This window comes from Mandrillus leucophaeus, unplaced genomic scaffold, assembly GCF_000951045.1.
Source record: "Mandrillus leucophaeus isolate KB7577 unplaced genomic scaffold, Mleu.le_1.0 Scaffold1599, whole genome shotgun sequence".
Taxonomy (NCBI): domain Eukaryota; kingdom Metazoa; phylum Chordata; class Mammalia; order Primates; family Cercopithecidae; genus Mandrillus; species Mandrillus leucophaeus.
The window spans coordinates 128,470-144,045 of record NW_012101586.1 but is presented as its reverse complement, the minus strand read 5'-3'; the positions used below and the strand labels follow the sequence as shown (position 1 = coordinate 144,045).

General features: G+C 42.1%; 1 gene segment (V, D, J or C); it reads left to right on the top strand.

The window, feature by feature from the left end:
* Nucleotides 1-2,537: 2,537 nt before the first annotated feature.
* Nucleotides 2,538-3,365, top strand: LOC105536469. The segment is given in 2 exon segments: nt 2,538-2,586; nt 2,965-3,365. Coding segments are annotated over 2 exon segments (450 nt in total).
* The last annotated feature ends 12,211 nt before the right edge of the window (nt 3,366-15,576 follow it).

The window sequence follows — 15,576 nt, the reverse complement described above, 5'->3', positions numbered from 1 at the left end:
TGTCCACCCCAAACACTGACGCCACGAACAAAAACAATTCCACTTCCAACACTCTCTTCCCAAGTCTTATGAATAAAGCATTTGCTCCCAATTCTATGGACCCCAAACTAACCGCATCAGGGAAAGGAGACACAGCCATAATAAACCCCACCTGTATAAGTCGTCCCTCATTCAGGTGACCATGGTTCATGTTAGAGACGCTCAGAGGCAGAGGCCTGCTGCACACCCAGATCCTAATGGAGATGGTTCTGAAACCTTCTGATTTGTGTACACTGTGGAGTGACCACAGTGTTGCTGTCAAAGCCTTGGCATAAAGTGTCAACACATAAGAGAGGGAGGTTTGTAATCAGAATCAGTAATGTTATTCTTTAAGTCTATAGGTAATACACGGTAATTTCAAAGTCCTCTTCTGAATAAAAAAGATCTTTACAAGATTTCACATTTTATGATTATGCAAGGCAACAGATCATGAGATTCGTCTTAATTACAGTGGTAGCCTTCTTAACAATTTATTATGAAGTCTCACAGGAATTAGCAAGCTTGTCTTAAATTCAAGCATCTTAAAGAATACTTTGCAAAAATAATATGTTCAAGAATTGACTTTTAGTAAAAGAAAAGATGACAACATTTTTACTGTCATTCACTTTTCTGCAATTCAAATTTCTAGATTGGATAATGGATGCAACTGATTCTTCATTTAACACCCTTTCAGGATAATTATTTAAAACTTGCGATAAGATGGACCATCTTGTTCCACTTTAGTTAGGCTGATTGTGGTTTGTGTTTTATTTTTCTTTTCCTTCAGCCTCTGATGTTCCTTTTTTTCACTATTATGATTAATTAGGGCTCTGACGTTTTGAAGACTGAGAAGGAGATTAGAATTGGTTAATTACATAAGAAAAGAAAAATCACATACACAAAAGTTACTAAATTTAATGAGAGAAGAGTAAATAAAATATGAGCCTTTATTTCAATCCATTCTCTTAAGTACAATTTGATCTCCGTAACCCACATTATTGCAATGGAATTCAATATTTAAAGGTCACTATTGTTGGTTTTTCAATTATCTTTTCCAATCTTGTAAAAAATGTTATCTTAGATTTCCCACAAGATATTTAAACCGAGTTTTCCTCTGAAATATTACCTAGAATTTCATTTGTTTGTGCTCTTGGGCAATTAATTATGAATTTCTGTTAAATTTCCCATGATTACATAGTATTTCAATTACAATTCAGTCTTTCCATTGTTCCCGTATTTTTTTTTTCCAGAAATGTGACTGTCCTTGTGATGGTATTCGGTATCAGCACCATTATTCAGGAACTGTCCAATTAAACATTGAGCTCATCACTAACAAGTGAAAAAAGGTGAAATTGTTTCTCTTTCTAATGATCAGCTGTATGACAGACTCACATCCCTGAGCTGTGAGTGTCTTTTCAGGAAACCATGAAAATGTCAGTTTCAGGTACAGGTTACCCTGAGACATCAAACTGTCGATGCAGTCCTTGCTCTTCTCACATAGAAAATTTCCTTCTGAACTGCAGATTCATGGCTGTGGCTGCACCACATCTAGGTTGGGCGAGACTCAGGTCTCACCCAGAGTTGGCAAGAACCTGGAAGCCCTGATAGGACCTGATCCCACGTGACCAGGGAGACTGTGTGAGAAGAGTTTTCCTAAGCACCACTCGGAAAAAAACATGAAGCAATGTGATATCTTATTGGTCTGTATCATTAACCGAGGAAAGTCTTCCCTATGAGATCCTCCTGGTTAATCTGGTATATGTGGGATGATTTTGTTGAGATATATCCCAGATTGAACAGATGGTCACCAGGAATTTTATATTCACTGCCTGAGGCATAACATTCTTGTACCCTTTCTTCTTACTTATGCTAAGCTCTTGTCTCTAAATGTAGAGACCCACATCATTCTCTGTGAGGTGTTTGGTCAGAGTGCTCTTATGGGGCTCACTCACCAGTTTCCAGGGTAGGGTAGATCTTTACACTTGCTTTGAACAATGTTGACCAGTTGTCCTGGAAACAGCAGACACCAGGCAACACTTGAGCTGGCTCAGGAGCACTTTTCATTTGCAGGCCCTCTGCCCATCAGTGCTTGTGGGAATGGGGCTGTTTTCTTCTCTAGATTGACAGGAGGGAGCCATGCAGGATGGCATTCACCTCCCAGAGATGTATCCTGGAAACACATTTCCACATTGTCAGAGTTCTTGTGCTTTCTCAGTGTGGCATGCACTGCACGATGTGTCCCTGCCCAAGGTCTCAACTTTCACAGTCAGAGACTTCTTCCCTTGACCACAGGCAAACTTGACTTGAACTACGTTTGTTTTGCTCCAATGAACATTTTATGTCACATTGTTCACAGAAGAGATATTCCCCCTGCCCCATCAACCTTTTCCACACCACTGCACCCACCAGATGATTTGCGTATTGTGCCCTAGAAAGGTCCTTCCCTCGTGAGTCTGAGATAAACGCTCAGCTCTAACCTTGCCTTGACTGATCAGGACTCCTCAGGTCACCTTCTCACAATGAGGCTCCCTGATCAGCTCTTGGGGCTGCTAATGCTCTGGCTCCCTGGTAAGGAGAGGATTAAAATAAGGTGGGAAAATAGGGTGGAAGGATGAGATCTGGGGACCGTACAGCTTCCTATATTTATTTCAACCGTGTGTGCCAGGCACATGGTCTATGCTCCATTATCGAGAATTCATTTATTTTTCTCAGGAATAATCAGGAATCACCTCCCAGGAACGATGACCAGTGCTCTGATTAAGAACTTGAAAATAAAGAGTTCCCTCCTGGCTAGTAAATAATAGGTTCATTTTAGAAACTCCACCTTTCATTATGTAAATCAAAACTTGAAAAACTCTGTAACTGTAAATCAATATCTTAAGGGAAATCATGAAAGTTGCTCAAAATGTGTTTATATAACCTTGCACATCACTGTTATTATTTCAGGATCCAGTGGGGATATTGCGATGACCTTGACTCCACTCTCCCTGCCCGTCACCCCTGGAGAGCTGGCCTCCATCTCCTGCAAATCTAGTCAGAGCCTCTTGGGTAGTGATGACAAAAACATCTATTTGGATTGGTACCTGCAGAAGCCAGGCCAGTCTCCACAGCTCCTGATCTATGATGTTTCAAGCTGGGCCTCTGGAGTCCCAGACAGGTTCAGTGGCAGTGGGTCAGGCACTGATTTCACACTGAAAATCAGCCTGGTGGTGGCTGAGGAGGTTGGGGTGTATTACTGCATGCAACATACAGAGTTTCCTTCAACAGTGGTGCATCCTGGAACAGAAAGCTCCCTGCTGGGGTGTCCCAGCTGCTCACATATGCTTTTTATCTGGGGAGCAGCTTAGCAGGGTCTCTGAGTCTGCAGAAGAAGAGGCTGTTGGAGAATACAGGGCAGAATTTGCTGCTGAGGACTCCGCCTGGGACGACAGGTGCATGCCACTAAGCATGGCTAATTTTTCTATTTTTTGTTGAGTAGGTACTTCACCATGTTGCCCAGCCTGTTCTCAAACTCATGGGCTCAAAACACCCACCTGACTTGGTCTCCCTACAGGCTGGGAGTCCAATGTGAGCCATTGCTCCAGGTCAGCACCCTGTTTATGTTCCTGTCACCTGCCACAGCCTTGACTCTCTTAAGCAACAGGGGAATGAGGAGGTTCTAGGGCCCTGTGAGTAAAAAATTGAAAGGAAAAGGCAGGGAGAATGGAAGCTCATCTGAATCCTCCTTCCTTGCCTGTATTTGTTTAAATTTCTTGAGCAAAACAGCCAGACAATTGATTATTTCTGGCAAAAAATGTTGAGTACATCTTAGGGTTTAACAGTTTTGGGTATCTTTTAAAGAAAATATTTGATTATATGTAAAAATTGGGATTTTACCACTTTTTAAATTCCTGCTTCTTCTATTTACCATTCTTCTCCACTCCATAAGACAGTAGAGACAGGATTCTCCACTAGTTCTCGGGGAGCGCTGGCTGAGGACAATCAGTAACATCTTGGTTGTGAGTGTCAAATAGATTTTGTAATTTCATAGCAGACGCAAGTTCCTAATACTAAAACTCTTTGATTACAATTATCTCTTGCCGATAGAAAAAGAGAGCTCCTGAAATTTCGAAAGTTGGTTTTAAAAATAAAATGCATATACTGGAAGATGCAGTATACTAAAGATATAGTATTTTCCATGGATCACTGAGGTTACCCTGAGACATCAAACTGTAGATGCAGTCCTTGCTCTTCTCACATAGACAATCACCTTCTCAACTGCAGATTCATGGCTGTAGCTGCACCACATTTAGGTTGGGCAAGACTCAGGACACATCTAGATGTGTATAAGAGACAGGTATACTAAAGATATAGTATTTTCCATGGATCACTGAGGAAATACAGGGTGATGTAAACTGTTTTATTTTCCAAAGTTCAGAATTTGAGATTGGGCACACTTCGGGAATGGGAGCATGAAGAGAACACAGGAGAGGTCAGCTATTGCTCAATTAAACTGTCCTTGATTATGGTGGGTGAGGATGTGTCTGGAAGTGGTGATGGCAGTTGATGATGTGGATCCAAAAAAGGGCCAAATATGTTTCTTGTGAAGAACCACAAAGTTGAAGGCACTGCTGCCTGGCTTCCTAGGTGGAGCCTGTGCCACTGGCAGTCTCAGGAAAGTAATGTCGTGAGTAAGCATTTAGTTCTGTAATCACCAAAGATTTACTGAAGTCCCTGTGCAAAGAGACCTGAGATCATGTCACTCAGTTCTAGTCAAATCACAGCAGCCAGGCAGAGCTTCTGAAACTTATTCTATCCTTAGGGGAGGTCTAGCAGAGACCACTGTTTCGGTCTGGGAGATGTCACAACCACTGACATGCTGAGCAGAAGGCCCAGCAGGATGTAATCCAGCAGGTTTTGATAAATGACAACTTTGATATTAAGTTGTCATAAACAAACAATAAAAGGATTTGAAGTAAGTAAATATATTATTTTTACACAATGTGATCATTACCTAAAATAAATTTGATGTGTATATTCTAGTGGTAATGGTATAGAAAAATGTATGATTTATATATATTCAGTTAAAATAATGTTCCAAAAATATTTATGAATTATTCATGGGCATGCCAGTTACCTGTCATGAGGTGATATGCTTAAAGAAATGTTTGTATTAAAAGGACAAAATACCTTTTTTCTTGTTAAAAAATTTAATCACATCAGAAATGATCGTCTATTCTAAGATGACAGATCCCATAGTGAGTGAATTTAAAATTGTATTTTTCTTTTTTTTTGAGAGGGAGTCTCACTCTGTCACCCAGGCTGGAGTGCAGTGGTGCAATCTCAGCTCACTGCAAGCTCTGCCTCCCAGGTTCATGCCTTTCTCCTGCCTCAGCCTCCCGAATAGATGGGACTACAGGCACCCGCCATGACGCCCGGCTAATTTTTTTGTATTTTTAGTAGAGACGGGGTTTCACTGTGCTAGCCAGGATGGTCTCAATCTCCTGACCTCGTGATCCGCCTGCCTCGACCTCTCAAAGTGCTGGGATTACAGGCGTGAACCACCGTGCCCAGACTAAAATTGTATTTTTAAGCAGAAATGTCAAAAAAGGAAAGAAAGAAAGAAAGAAAGAAAGAAAGAAAGAAAGAAAGAAAGAAAGAAAGAAAGAAAGAAAGAAAGAAAGAAAGAAAGAAAGAAAGAAAGAGAAAGAAAGGAAGAAAGAAGGAAAGAAAGAAAGAGAAAGCATGGAATATAGAAAGGAATTTGTCACACATACAAAGAATGACAAGTCTTTACTTTTCCATTCATGAGTGAGAACACACATCCAACCCAACATTTATTGATTTCACTCCCACAATCACCAGTGTGGAGACTAAAGGTAGTACAATGAAAATTACATTCTTAACCAAAAAGTACCAAAACAAAGAAAAGGCGGTTCATAGAAAATAGTTTGCAAAATAAAGAATGACATGTCTGTAGAAGGTATTGACAAGTGGGGACTCACATCTAACCAAAATTCTAGGGATTTCATCATGACAAGCACTACTTTGGAGCCCTGAGATGCTGCACATCCTCCTGTGAGCAGGATACTCTTTGGGACCCTGCACAGTGAGATGTCCCCAAACACAACTCTCCCAAGGAAGTTGAGCCTCTCAGTGTGGCAGGGGAGGTTGTGGTGCCAGGGAATGTGTCCACAGCAGGTAGAGTCGAGTGGGCTCAGACAGTTGGCTAGAGAGTCTTCAGGGAAGAGGACATGAGGCCTCAGTCACAGGTACGTGCTCCTATTCTGTGTGAACAGGGGCTAGATCTCTCCAGGGCACCGTTCAGAGCCTTTTCCTTCCTAACTCCTTTGGGCACACAAGCCCCACAGACCCTCCAGGGTTGGCTGCTACATCATCCCCGGACCAGCCAATAAAGTTTCCTGCTGTCCTCATAGCTGCAGGGATGCTCAGTTATGTCACTGGGAGGAGATCCTCATGTGTCCCGTCCTCACCTGCTACAGGCATACTTGACTTGAACTATGTTTGTTTTGCTCCATTGAACATTTTATGTCACATCGTTCACAGTAGAGATATACCCCCTACACCATAGACCCTTTCCACACTGTTGCCCCCACCAGGTGATTTGCATATTGTCCTCTAGGGAGGACCTTCCCTTGTGAATCTCAGATAAAAGCTCAACTCTAAACTTGCCTTGACTGATCATGACTCCTCAGTTCACCTTACAATGAGGCTCCCTGCTCAGCTCCTGGGGTGGCTAATGCTCTGGGTCCCTGGTAAAGATGGAAGTAAAATGAGGTGGGAAAATGGGGCTGGAAGGTGAGTTCTGGGGGCTCCACAGCTTCCCATATTTATTTCAACCATGTGTTAGAGCCACATAGTCTATGATCCAGGAAAGAAAATTCATATTTTGATCTTACAGATAAACAGGATTCACCTCCAAGGAACAATGACCACTGCTGTGATTAAGATCTTGAAAATAAAGAGGGAATTTGTCCACAGCGTGTGGAGTCAGGTAGACTCAGGCAGTTGGCTGGGGAGTCCCCTGCTGGCTGGTAAATAATGGGTTTATTTTAGAAAGGCTACTTTTTATGATATAAATTAAAACTGGAAAATACACGTAACTATAAATCAGTATCATAAGGGAAATCGTGAAAATTGCTCATAATATGTCTATATAACCTTGCACTTCTCTGTTATTATTTCAGGACCAAGTGGGGATATTGTGATACCCAGACTCCACTCTCCTAGCCTGTCACTGCTGGAGAGCCACCCCCATATCCTGTAGGTCTAGTCAGAGCCTCTTGCCCAATGATGGATATGCCTAATTGTATTGATTCCTGCAGAAGCCAGGCCAGTCTCCACAGCTCCTGATTTATTTTGTTTCAAACCGGGCCTCTGAAGTCCCAGACAGGTTCAGTGGCAGTGATTCCAGCACTGATTTCACGCTGAAATCAGCCGGGTGGAGGCTGAGGATGTTGGGATTTATTACCTCATTCAAGCCCTAGAGTTTCCTTCCACAGTGGTACAGCCCTGAACAGAAACCTTCCTTCTGGGGTATCTCAGCTGCTCACATGCACTGCTTGTCTGGGGAGCAGGTCAGCAGGGTCTCTGAGTCTGCAGAACAGTAGGCTGCTGGAGAATACAGGGCAGAGTTTGCTGCTGAGGACTCTGGCCCATGGCAGCCTCAGCTGTGCCTAAGTTCCAAATGTTAAGGCTCCACCAGCTGCCATGGGTGGCCACGTACTCTGCAAGCAAGCAGCTCTGATGAAGGGTGAGTCAATGAAAGCTCATCCTCACCCTCCCTGTCTGGCCCACATTTGTCAAGTCCATTTATTTGGCAGAACAATCAGATCATGGAAGCAGCTTAGTGGTAACACAGTGAAGTACATGTTAGAAATGTCTGGTTCGGGGATAGTTTTACACATGGTAACACTTGGTCATGCTGGGAAATGGCTGTCTTCCCACTTTCCAAACTTTCTCTCTCCTTTACCACTCATACAAAACTGCCCTCTCTAGTATTATGGTGGAGAAAGCATTCTGCTGTTTGCACAGGAGTATGGCTAAGAATAATTAGTTAAAATGTTTGATTTTATTTTTACTATGTATGGATTTTTAAAATCCAGGGCAGATATAAATCCTAATACCGAAATAGTTTGATTTGCCTCAATTACCTTTTGCTGACTGAAAATAGAGTTCTTGCAATTCCAAAAGTGGGCATTGAACATAGACAAAATAATTCAGATGGAGAACATAAAGTTTACATAATGTACCACAGGAACAATGCAGAATTATATGAGTTTTTATTTCCTCCTCAAATTCTTAGAATTTTAAAAATATTTTACTGATACAGCATTTTAAAGAGAAAATATTTAGTGCTATGTTGTTGTAAGGAAATGATTCAAAGAATGAATAAATGCATTATTTTTATATGACACTCTTCCTGAAAATAAATCTGAATCCTCTATTTTAGTGGTAAATACATAGAAAAATCATGCTCTTAAGAGATTGCATTGACGATAGTGTTCTAAATTTGTATGCTTCCTTAAGTTGACGGCTACAGTCTGATAAATATCTATATACATTTTGCCATGCAACTTTTAAACCCAACAGAAATGCTTTCTGTTAAAAAAGCAATAGTGCTTTCTCCACCATAATACTAGAGATGGCAGTTTCACGTGATTGGCAAGGGAGAGAGAAAGTTTGGAAAGTGGAAAGATAACAATTTTGTAATATGACCAAGTGTTACCACGTAGAAAACTATCCCCAAACCAGACGTTTCTGACATGTATTTTACTTGCGTTTCCACTAATTTGTATCCATGATCTGATTGTTCTGCCAAATAAATTTACATGAACCCGAGTAATGAGTGATGCCTGTCACATGTGGTAACATGGTGTAGAGACACAAGAGACTGATTGAATCAATAGAACAAGATCCTGATGCAGGCTAAGGGCTTAAATAATACTTGAGATGATTTATTTCAAGATAACAGATTCCATAGGAAGTGCAATTAAAATTCCAATGTGTCATTTCTATTAGGTTTAAAAGTTGCATGGCAACATGTATATAGACATTTATTAGACAGGAGCCCTCAAATTAAAAAACATAAATCACTAAATATGTTATTGAAAAATACTAATTAATGCATCATTGAGCCTATATTTTATTACAGAATGCAGTAAAAGAAAATAAAATGTAAGTAACGAGAGTACGAGGTAAGGAATGTCATCGTCACCTTTAGCCCCCCTGTGATTGACAGCATCTAGTCACCTTGAGTTTCTGCTTTTCTGTGAGACAGGAGAGAAAATCAAAACCCATTTAAGGTGCTTAGTTATATTTTAGAGAAAGCAAACAAATGTACAACCTACATGATGCTGATACCCCAAAGGTCTGTATTCTCGAGTCGATATGGTGAAAAGTAAATGATCCCAAAAACTGAAAGGGGAGAGATAAAAGGAGAATCAGAGCATAATCAAATTTATTACAAAGAAACCTCATAATATGGAGAACTAAATGGGACAAGGTTTCTGCATCTGTTGCCATGGCAGTGCAGAGGCAGACAGGTGACTTTGGCAGTGTGGGTGGCTCTGCTCCATGAGGTCACTCAGGTGGGCAGGAGGCACAACCACCCTCAGAACACAGCCTTCTTCCTTCCTCACCATCACTGCCTGCCCAGCCATCCTCAGCAGCATGAGGTGGAACACAGTGGAGAGAAAGCCGTTTTCTTCTAAAGACTGAAAACATAAACAAAAACAAAAATACCTGGAGCTTTCCATCAGGGACAAATGTGCTTTTGACTCAATCACACATTTGAGAAATTTTCCATTGAGTGGATCTGCTGATAAATCCACATTCGTTGTTTGTTTTAATCTGAAAATGTGTTTACACGATTCTTGAAAAATTTTTGGACTATGAACTTACATTTGTGGTAGCCTATTTGAAGTTGTCATTTACTATTTCATAATTGCTACTAAAAAGTTATTTGTCAAAAAAAACTGTGACTCTTATCTGCTGTTGTTTGAAAGGAATATGTCTTTTTAAGATACTCAGAGTCCTTTTAAATTCTTCATTTGGCCCTCCTTTTTTCTGATTCAATGTATTGTTTAATTTGTTATTTATGATTAATTAATCTATTAATTAATTTTCACAACCATAGAATCATATGTCCTATAAGTTGCTATGTCAGAGACCTGCCTGAAGATGGCAAACACGCTCCACAACAAACAAAAGAGAGCACCATGGTGTTGGGAACACTGGGAAAGTAGAAATGCTACTATCCCATTATCAACAGGGAGCCCTAAAGTTAGAGTCAAATCTTGCTTGTGAGCTGGGCACCTGGCAGGAGCCACCCATGTGCTGAGTTATGGGGAACCTGCCCCGTGTCCTGATACTGGAAGCACAGCCTTGGCCTTGTCCCACCTGCTATGGACTGAATCGTGCCCTCAGATTCATATCGAAATCCTAATTTTTCAATGTGACTGTAGAAATCAGAACCCCTAAAGATGTAATTGAAGTCATAAGTGTGGGGGGGTCCCTAATCCAGTAGGATTCGTGATTTTATAAGATCCAGAGACCTCTCCTTTTCCTTCTCTCTCTAACTGCCTTCCCCTCTGTGGAAAGGCTGTGTGAAGACATGGTGAGAAGGTGGTATCTGCAAACCATGAAGAAGGTCTTTACCAGAAAGCAAACCCTGCTGAACATTGATCTGGGATATTTCAGGCACCAGAAATGTGAACATTAAATTCTGTGGTTTACGCCATCCTGTCCTGTGTTTTTCATGAGGCAGCACAAGCTGACTCATCCACCTTCCCCACTCGCTGTGAGCAGGAACAGCCTCAGGAGGCCCTCGTGGACATGGGGACCCAGCTTTTCTCCTCTTGCTCCTGCTTTTCCAACTCTCTCATGAGGAAGGAGAACTCAGGCTTCATCTTCAGTTTCTGTGCAATAAACATGAATGTTTCCTTCAAGATGAAGTTTTTAGCCCGTTTTGCTTTCTCAGAATATAATCATACTGAATGAAGTATTTACTTAGAATTAATATTTGTGGATGTTCATATTTATTTATTCCTCACTTATATGACAGTTGGGATATTGCGTGGTGCTCATCTCCAGGTCCTCCCTGTGTTCCAGGAGACAGGGTCACTCTCACCAGCAGGGCCAGTCGGGGAAATAACAGTGTCCTAGCCTAGCTCCGTGTGAAATAAGGGCTGACACTGATCTCCTGCTGGCTCCCACTGCCCCCTGGACACGATGCCTGCCTGGGTCAAGCGGGTGAGTCTGGACAGATGTCACTCTGGCCATCAGCAGCCTAACGACCTTCATGACCTCCCATTGTGAACAGAGTCCCAGAAGCTACTTGAGCCATGAAAGTTGGACAGAGAAATCCCACATCACTGCAGTCAGAGGGGGGCTGTGAAAAGACCGTGGAGGGGTTTCATACTATGACCACCCACCACTGAGCCATGGCGACCACTCTGTCTGACAGGAGCCTCCGAGGGAAGACCCACTCATGCTGTCTGACCACTAGAGGTCGTTTTTGTCACCATCTTGGTTCTAGCTGGTTTGGGCCAGTTTCTGTAGTGCATCCTGTTTTGTCCAGATCCTGTTTTGATCAGCATTGTCATGACCAATGTCGTGATCCATGCTCAGAATACAAGTCCTGACAATCTCTACCTTACACTCGCTGCCTTCTGTGAATCAGATATTCTGATAAGGATCCTGTTGGATCCTATTCGAGCCAGGGGCCACACAGGCCCCCACTGAGGGCTGAGGCCCACAAGTATTTGAAGACAAGGAGAGGTCCAGAGAATGATAGCCCGTGATTGCCCTCTGTAAAGACAGCTTCTTCCCAGATGGCTGAGGGCTGTCTTTGGCTGTGTCTTCTTTCTGAATGATAATGAGGGATAGAGCAGGTCTCTAAGCAAAACCACAGCAAGGCCTTCCTATGTGTGCCGCTCTAACCCGGACATAGGTAGTACTGGATATGCTTAGGGAAGTGAGGAGATTTACAATCACAAGGAAGAGAGAGAGAGGAGGAGAGAGGGAGAAGAGTGTGTGATGTGTGTATAGTACCAACACTGACAGTATGTTCTTTAATGGTTTAATGCTGAGTATGATGCTCAAATGATCATGTCCTATTCCATGGAGCCTATACATACACCTTATATAGGAAAAGGGCCTTTGCACATATAAATTAAGGGTTATGAAATGGGCAGATTATCCTCTATTGACCAGGTGGGCCCTAAAAGGGGCTGTCTTTGTTAAACGTCTGTCTATGTCTATCTTATAAGGACAATCGTAATGTCCTTATAAGATGGACATAGACAGACATTTTAACAAAGCCTGCAGAAGAGACGGCAATTTGAAGACAGTGGCAGAGACTGAAGTGATGTGGACTCAAGCCAAAGAAAGCTGAAGCTACCAAAAGTTAGAAGTCAAAAAGTAGACTTCCCCCTGGAGTCCCTGTAGAAGCTTGGTCTGATGACAGCCTGCTCTTGACCCCTGAAACTAGAGCTGGACTTGTGGCCTCCAGAACTATAGGAGAATATATTTCTGTTGCTTTAAGCCACCAAAGTTCTGGTAATTATTAGCCCAATAATTCTAATAAAAATGGAGCTTAGGGTAAGTCCAGCCTAAAGGTAGTATGATGATTTGCTCTCTCCACCTTCAATTCTCCAGTGTTACACATAATTGGTTAGAAGAAGATTTTTATGATGGAAACATTGTACAGGAAACCCCACAGTGTATACAGGAGCATCTGTTAGTTACAGAATAAATATTGACAATTCTTAGTTGAAAATGACATCTGAGGCTGGGTTTGGTGGCTCACACCTGTAATCCCAGCACTTTGGGAGGCCAAGGTGGCTGTTCATGAGGTCGGGAGATTGAGAACATCTTGCCTAACACGATGAAACCCCGTCTCTACTAAAAAATACAAAAGATTTGCTGGACCTGGTGGCATGTGCCTGTAGTCCAAGCTACTTGGGAGGTTGAGACAGGAAAATCCCTTAAACTTGGGAGGTGGAGGTTGCAGTGAGCCGAGACCCCATCACTGCACTCATGCCTGGGCAAGAGAGCAAGAACCTGCCTGAAAAAAACTAAAACAAAAAAGCAAAAAGCAAAAAACAAAAAAACAAAAACAAAACAACAACAACATAAAAACACCAAACCAGGACTTGAACTCAGCTCTGGACGAAGTGGACCTAATAGACATATACAGAATTCTCCTCCCCAAATCAACAAAATATACATTTTTCTCAGCAGCATGTCACACTTATTCTAAAATTGACCACAGATGCCTTATGTAAATGATGAGTTGATGGGTACAGCAAACCCACGTGGCACATGTACACCTATGTAACAAACTTACAAGTTGTGCACATGTACCCCAGAACTTAAAGTATTATAATACAAAAAAAATGACATTTGACTAGTAGTATCACCTATAGAATCTTCATTATAAGATACTCAAGATGCATAAAAGAGGCCCTAAGTATTCTTTTCATACATACATACATACAGGTGCATTTCCTGGTGTATCAACTAGAGAAACCCTCAGGGCAGCCCTTGATACCCCTGGTGATCCGTTTCACAGATGAGTAAACTGTCCATCAGAGCCCATAGCTGAAACAGTTCAACAGAGGTGGTTTGCACAAAGATATATGGTCAGCAATTGTCAGGGCTGAGCTTGGAACCCAGGTCTGCATAACCCTATATATGTTGCTTCCACATAGCCACATTTGTTTCACAGAGGATTGAATGGCCTTTAAATTCAGAGAAGAGACAAAGCCAGAAGGGTGATGTGAAATTCTCGACACAAGCTCCCTGCTACTTCTGCACCTTGCCATGATTACCCCAATTATAAACTCAGGGCCTAATGCAGTTTTGTCTACAAAGCAAAACTTCCAAAGTCTTTACAAATATTAAATGTCTTTCTTTAAGATTTGAGGGCAGGGGCACATCTTGCATTGCCCTGAACACTTTGCATCTTGTCTACCATCCTCATGTCTCTGACCAGTCCTTCCCTCTCAGATTGTGTCTTGTAAATCTGACTTCTCCTCCTAATGTGAAAACAAATGAATAAATATTCCCTGACTTTTCTCATATCCAGAGCATACAAGAGTTAATCACATACCCAGAGAGTATGAGAGTTAATCAAAGGATTTATCCAAGAGCATTTAAACATAACAAGGATTCTGCTAGCCATCTTCACAGTGAAATTTTCTGTGTGTCTTGTTAAAACTGACACTACAAAATGACAAGATAAAAATATTCGGAAGAACAGAGGGCGACCATGCCCTTAAGGAGGTAAAAGACACCCCTGCCCTCCTTGTGTTAGTTTCCTACTCCTGCTGTAACAAGTTACCAGAATCTTACTGGCTTCACACAACACAAATTTATTATCATACAGTTCTGGCAGTGAGAAGTCTCAGATTTAAAATCAAGATACCAGTAGTGCTATATTCCTTCTGGAAGCTCCAGGAGAGAGAATCTGATTCTCAGCTTTTCATCTTCAAAGATAGCCCCATGTTCCGGGCTGCCTGGACCCTTTCTCCATCACTGAAGCATCCCTCTCCATTGTCTCCGTTCCTCTCTGACTGTTACCCCCACTTGTCCCTATTATAAAGACCTTTGTGATGATGCTGTCTTTCCCAGATAATTCAAGTGTTTCCTAAATTTTCTGAATATCCCTATGCATGAAAAAAAAAAGGAGAAGAATTGGCAAGTATTCAGACTCTACTGTCCAAGAACGAGAGTTTGTCCACTGTCTAAGGTTGGATCTTTCAGGGGCAATGATGCCCATGCAGGCAGCATATTTACAATGCACAGGAAATACTGGGAGGAAACAAGGCAGTGACAGAGGAAAAAGAGTAGCGATACCAAAAATGTCCTCAGTGAGAAGCTACCACTGAGGATGAATAGAACCGAAGCCCATGTGGAAACTTGGGAAAATGTCTTGGTATTATATCACCTAAGAAGGGAGGGAGTTGGGGTATGTATACACCTCCCCTGTCCTCACTGATTGAGGGCTTTCCTAGAGGATGTTCATTCCAGGTGCTGTGATAGGCCATGTGTGCAGGCAGGGCTGCCTTCTCTAGCTTCAGATAGAGCAGTGAGGAAAAGACATGGCCATGGGGCGTCAGCAGAAGTACAGTGAAGGGAAAAGGGAAAGGGTTGCAAGAGTGACAGCTATATTCACCCCTCCACACACACACTCACAAAATTGTGTATTGCAATCCAGAACTGCTTTTCTCTGAACCTAAATCTTAGCAAGCAGTTTACCAGTAACTTCCCTTGAAATTCGGGTCTCGGAAAGCAGCAGGAGAACTGTGTACAGGTTATAACACTGTGGTCTGGCCACCTTTAGTGATGCATGAGTAATCCTCCCTGGAGTGCCCAGGCTCTAGCATTCTCATGTCGATGTAGTTGATTCCAGTTTCCTTGCTGCACAACCAGGCTGGGATGCCTGGGCAGGGGCAGACATGTGAGGTATAGCAGTTCAAATCTGTTTCCAAGTTTTATCCAGATTCAAAGCATTTCTCCATGTACATGGGCGGTGGCTTGGCAGGAGATGGA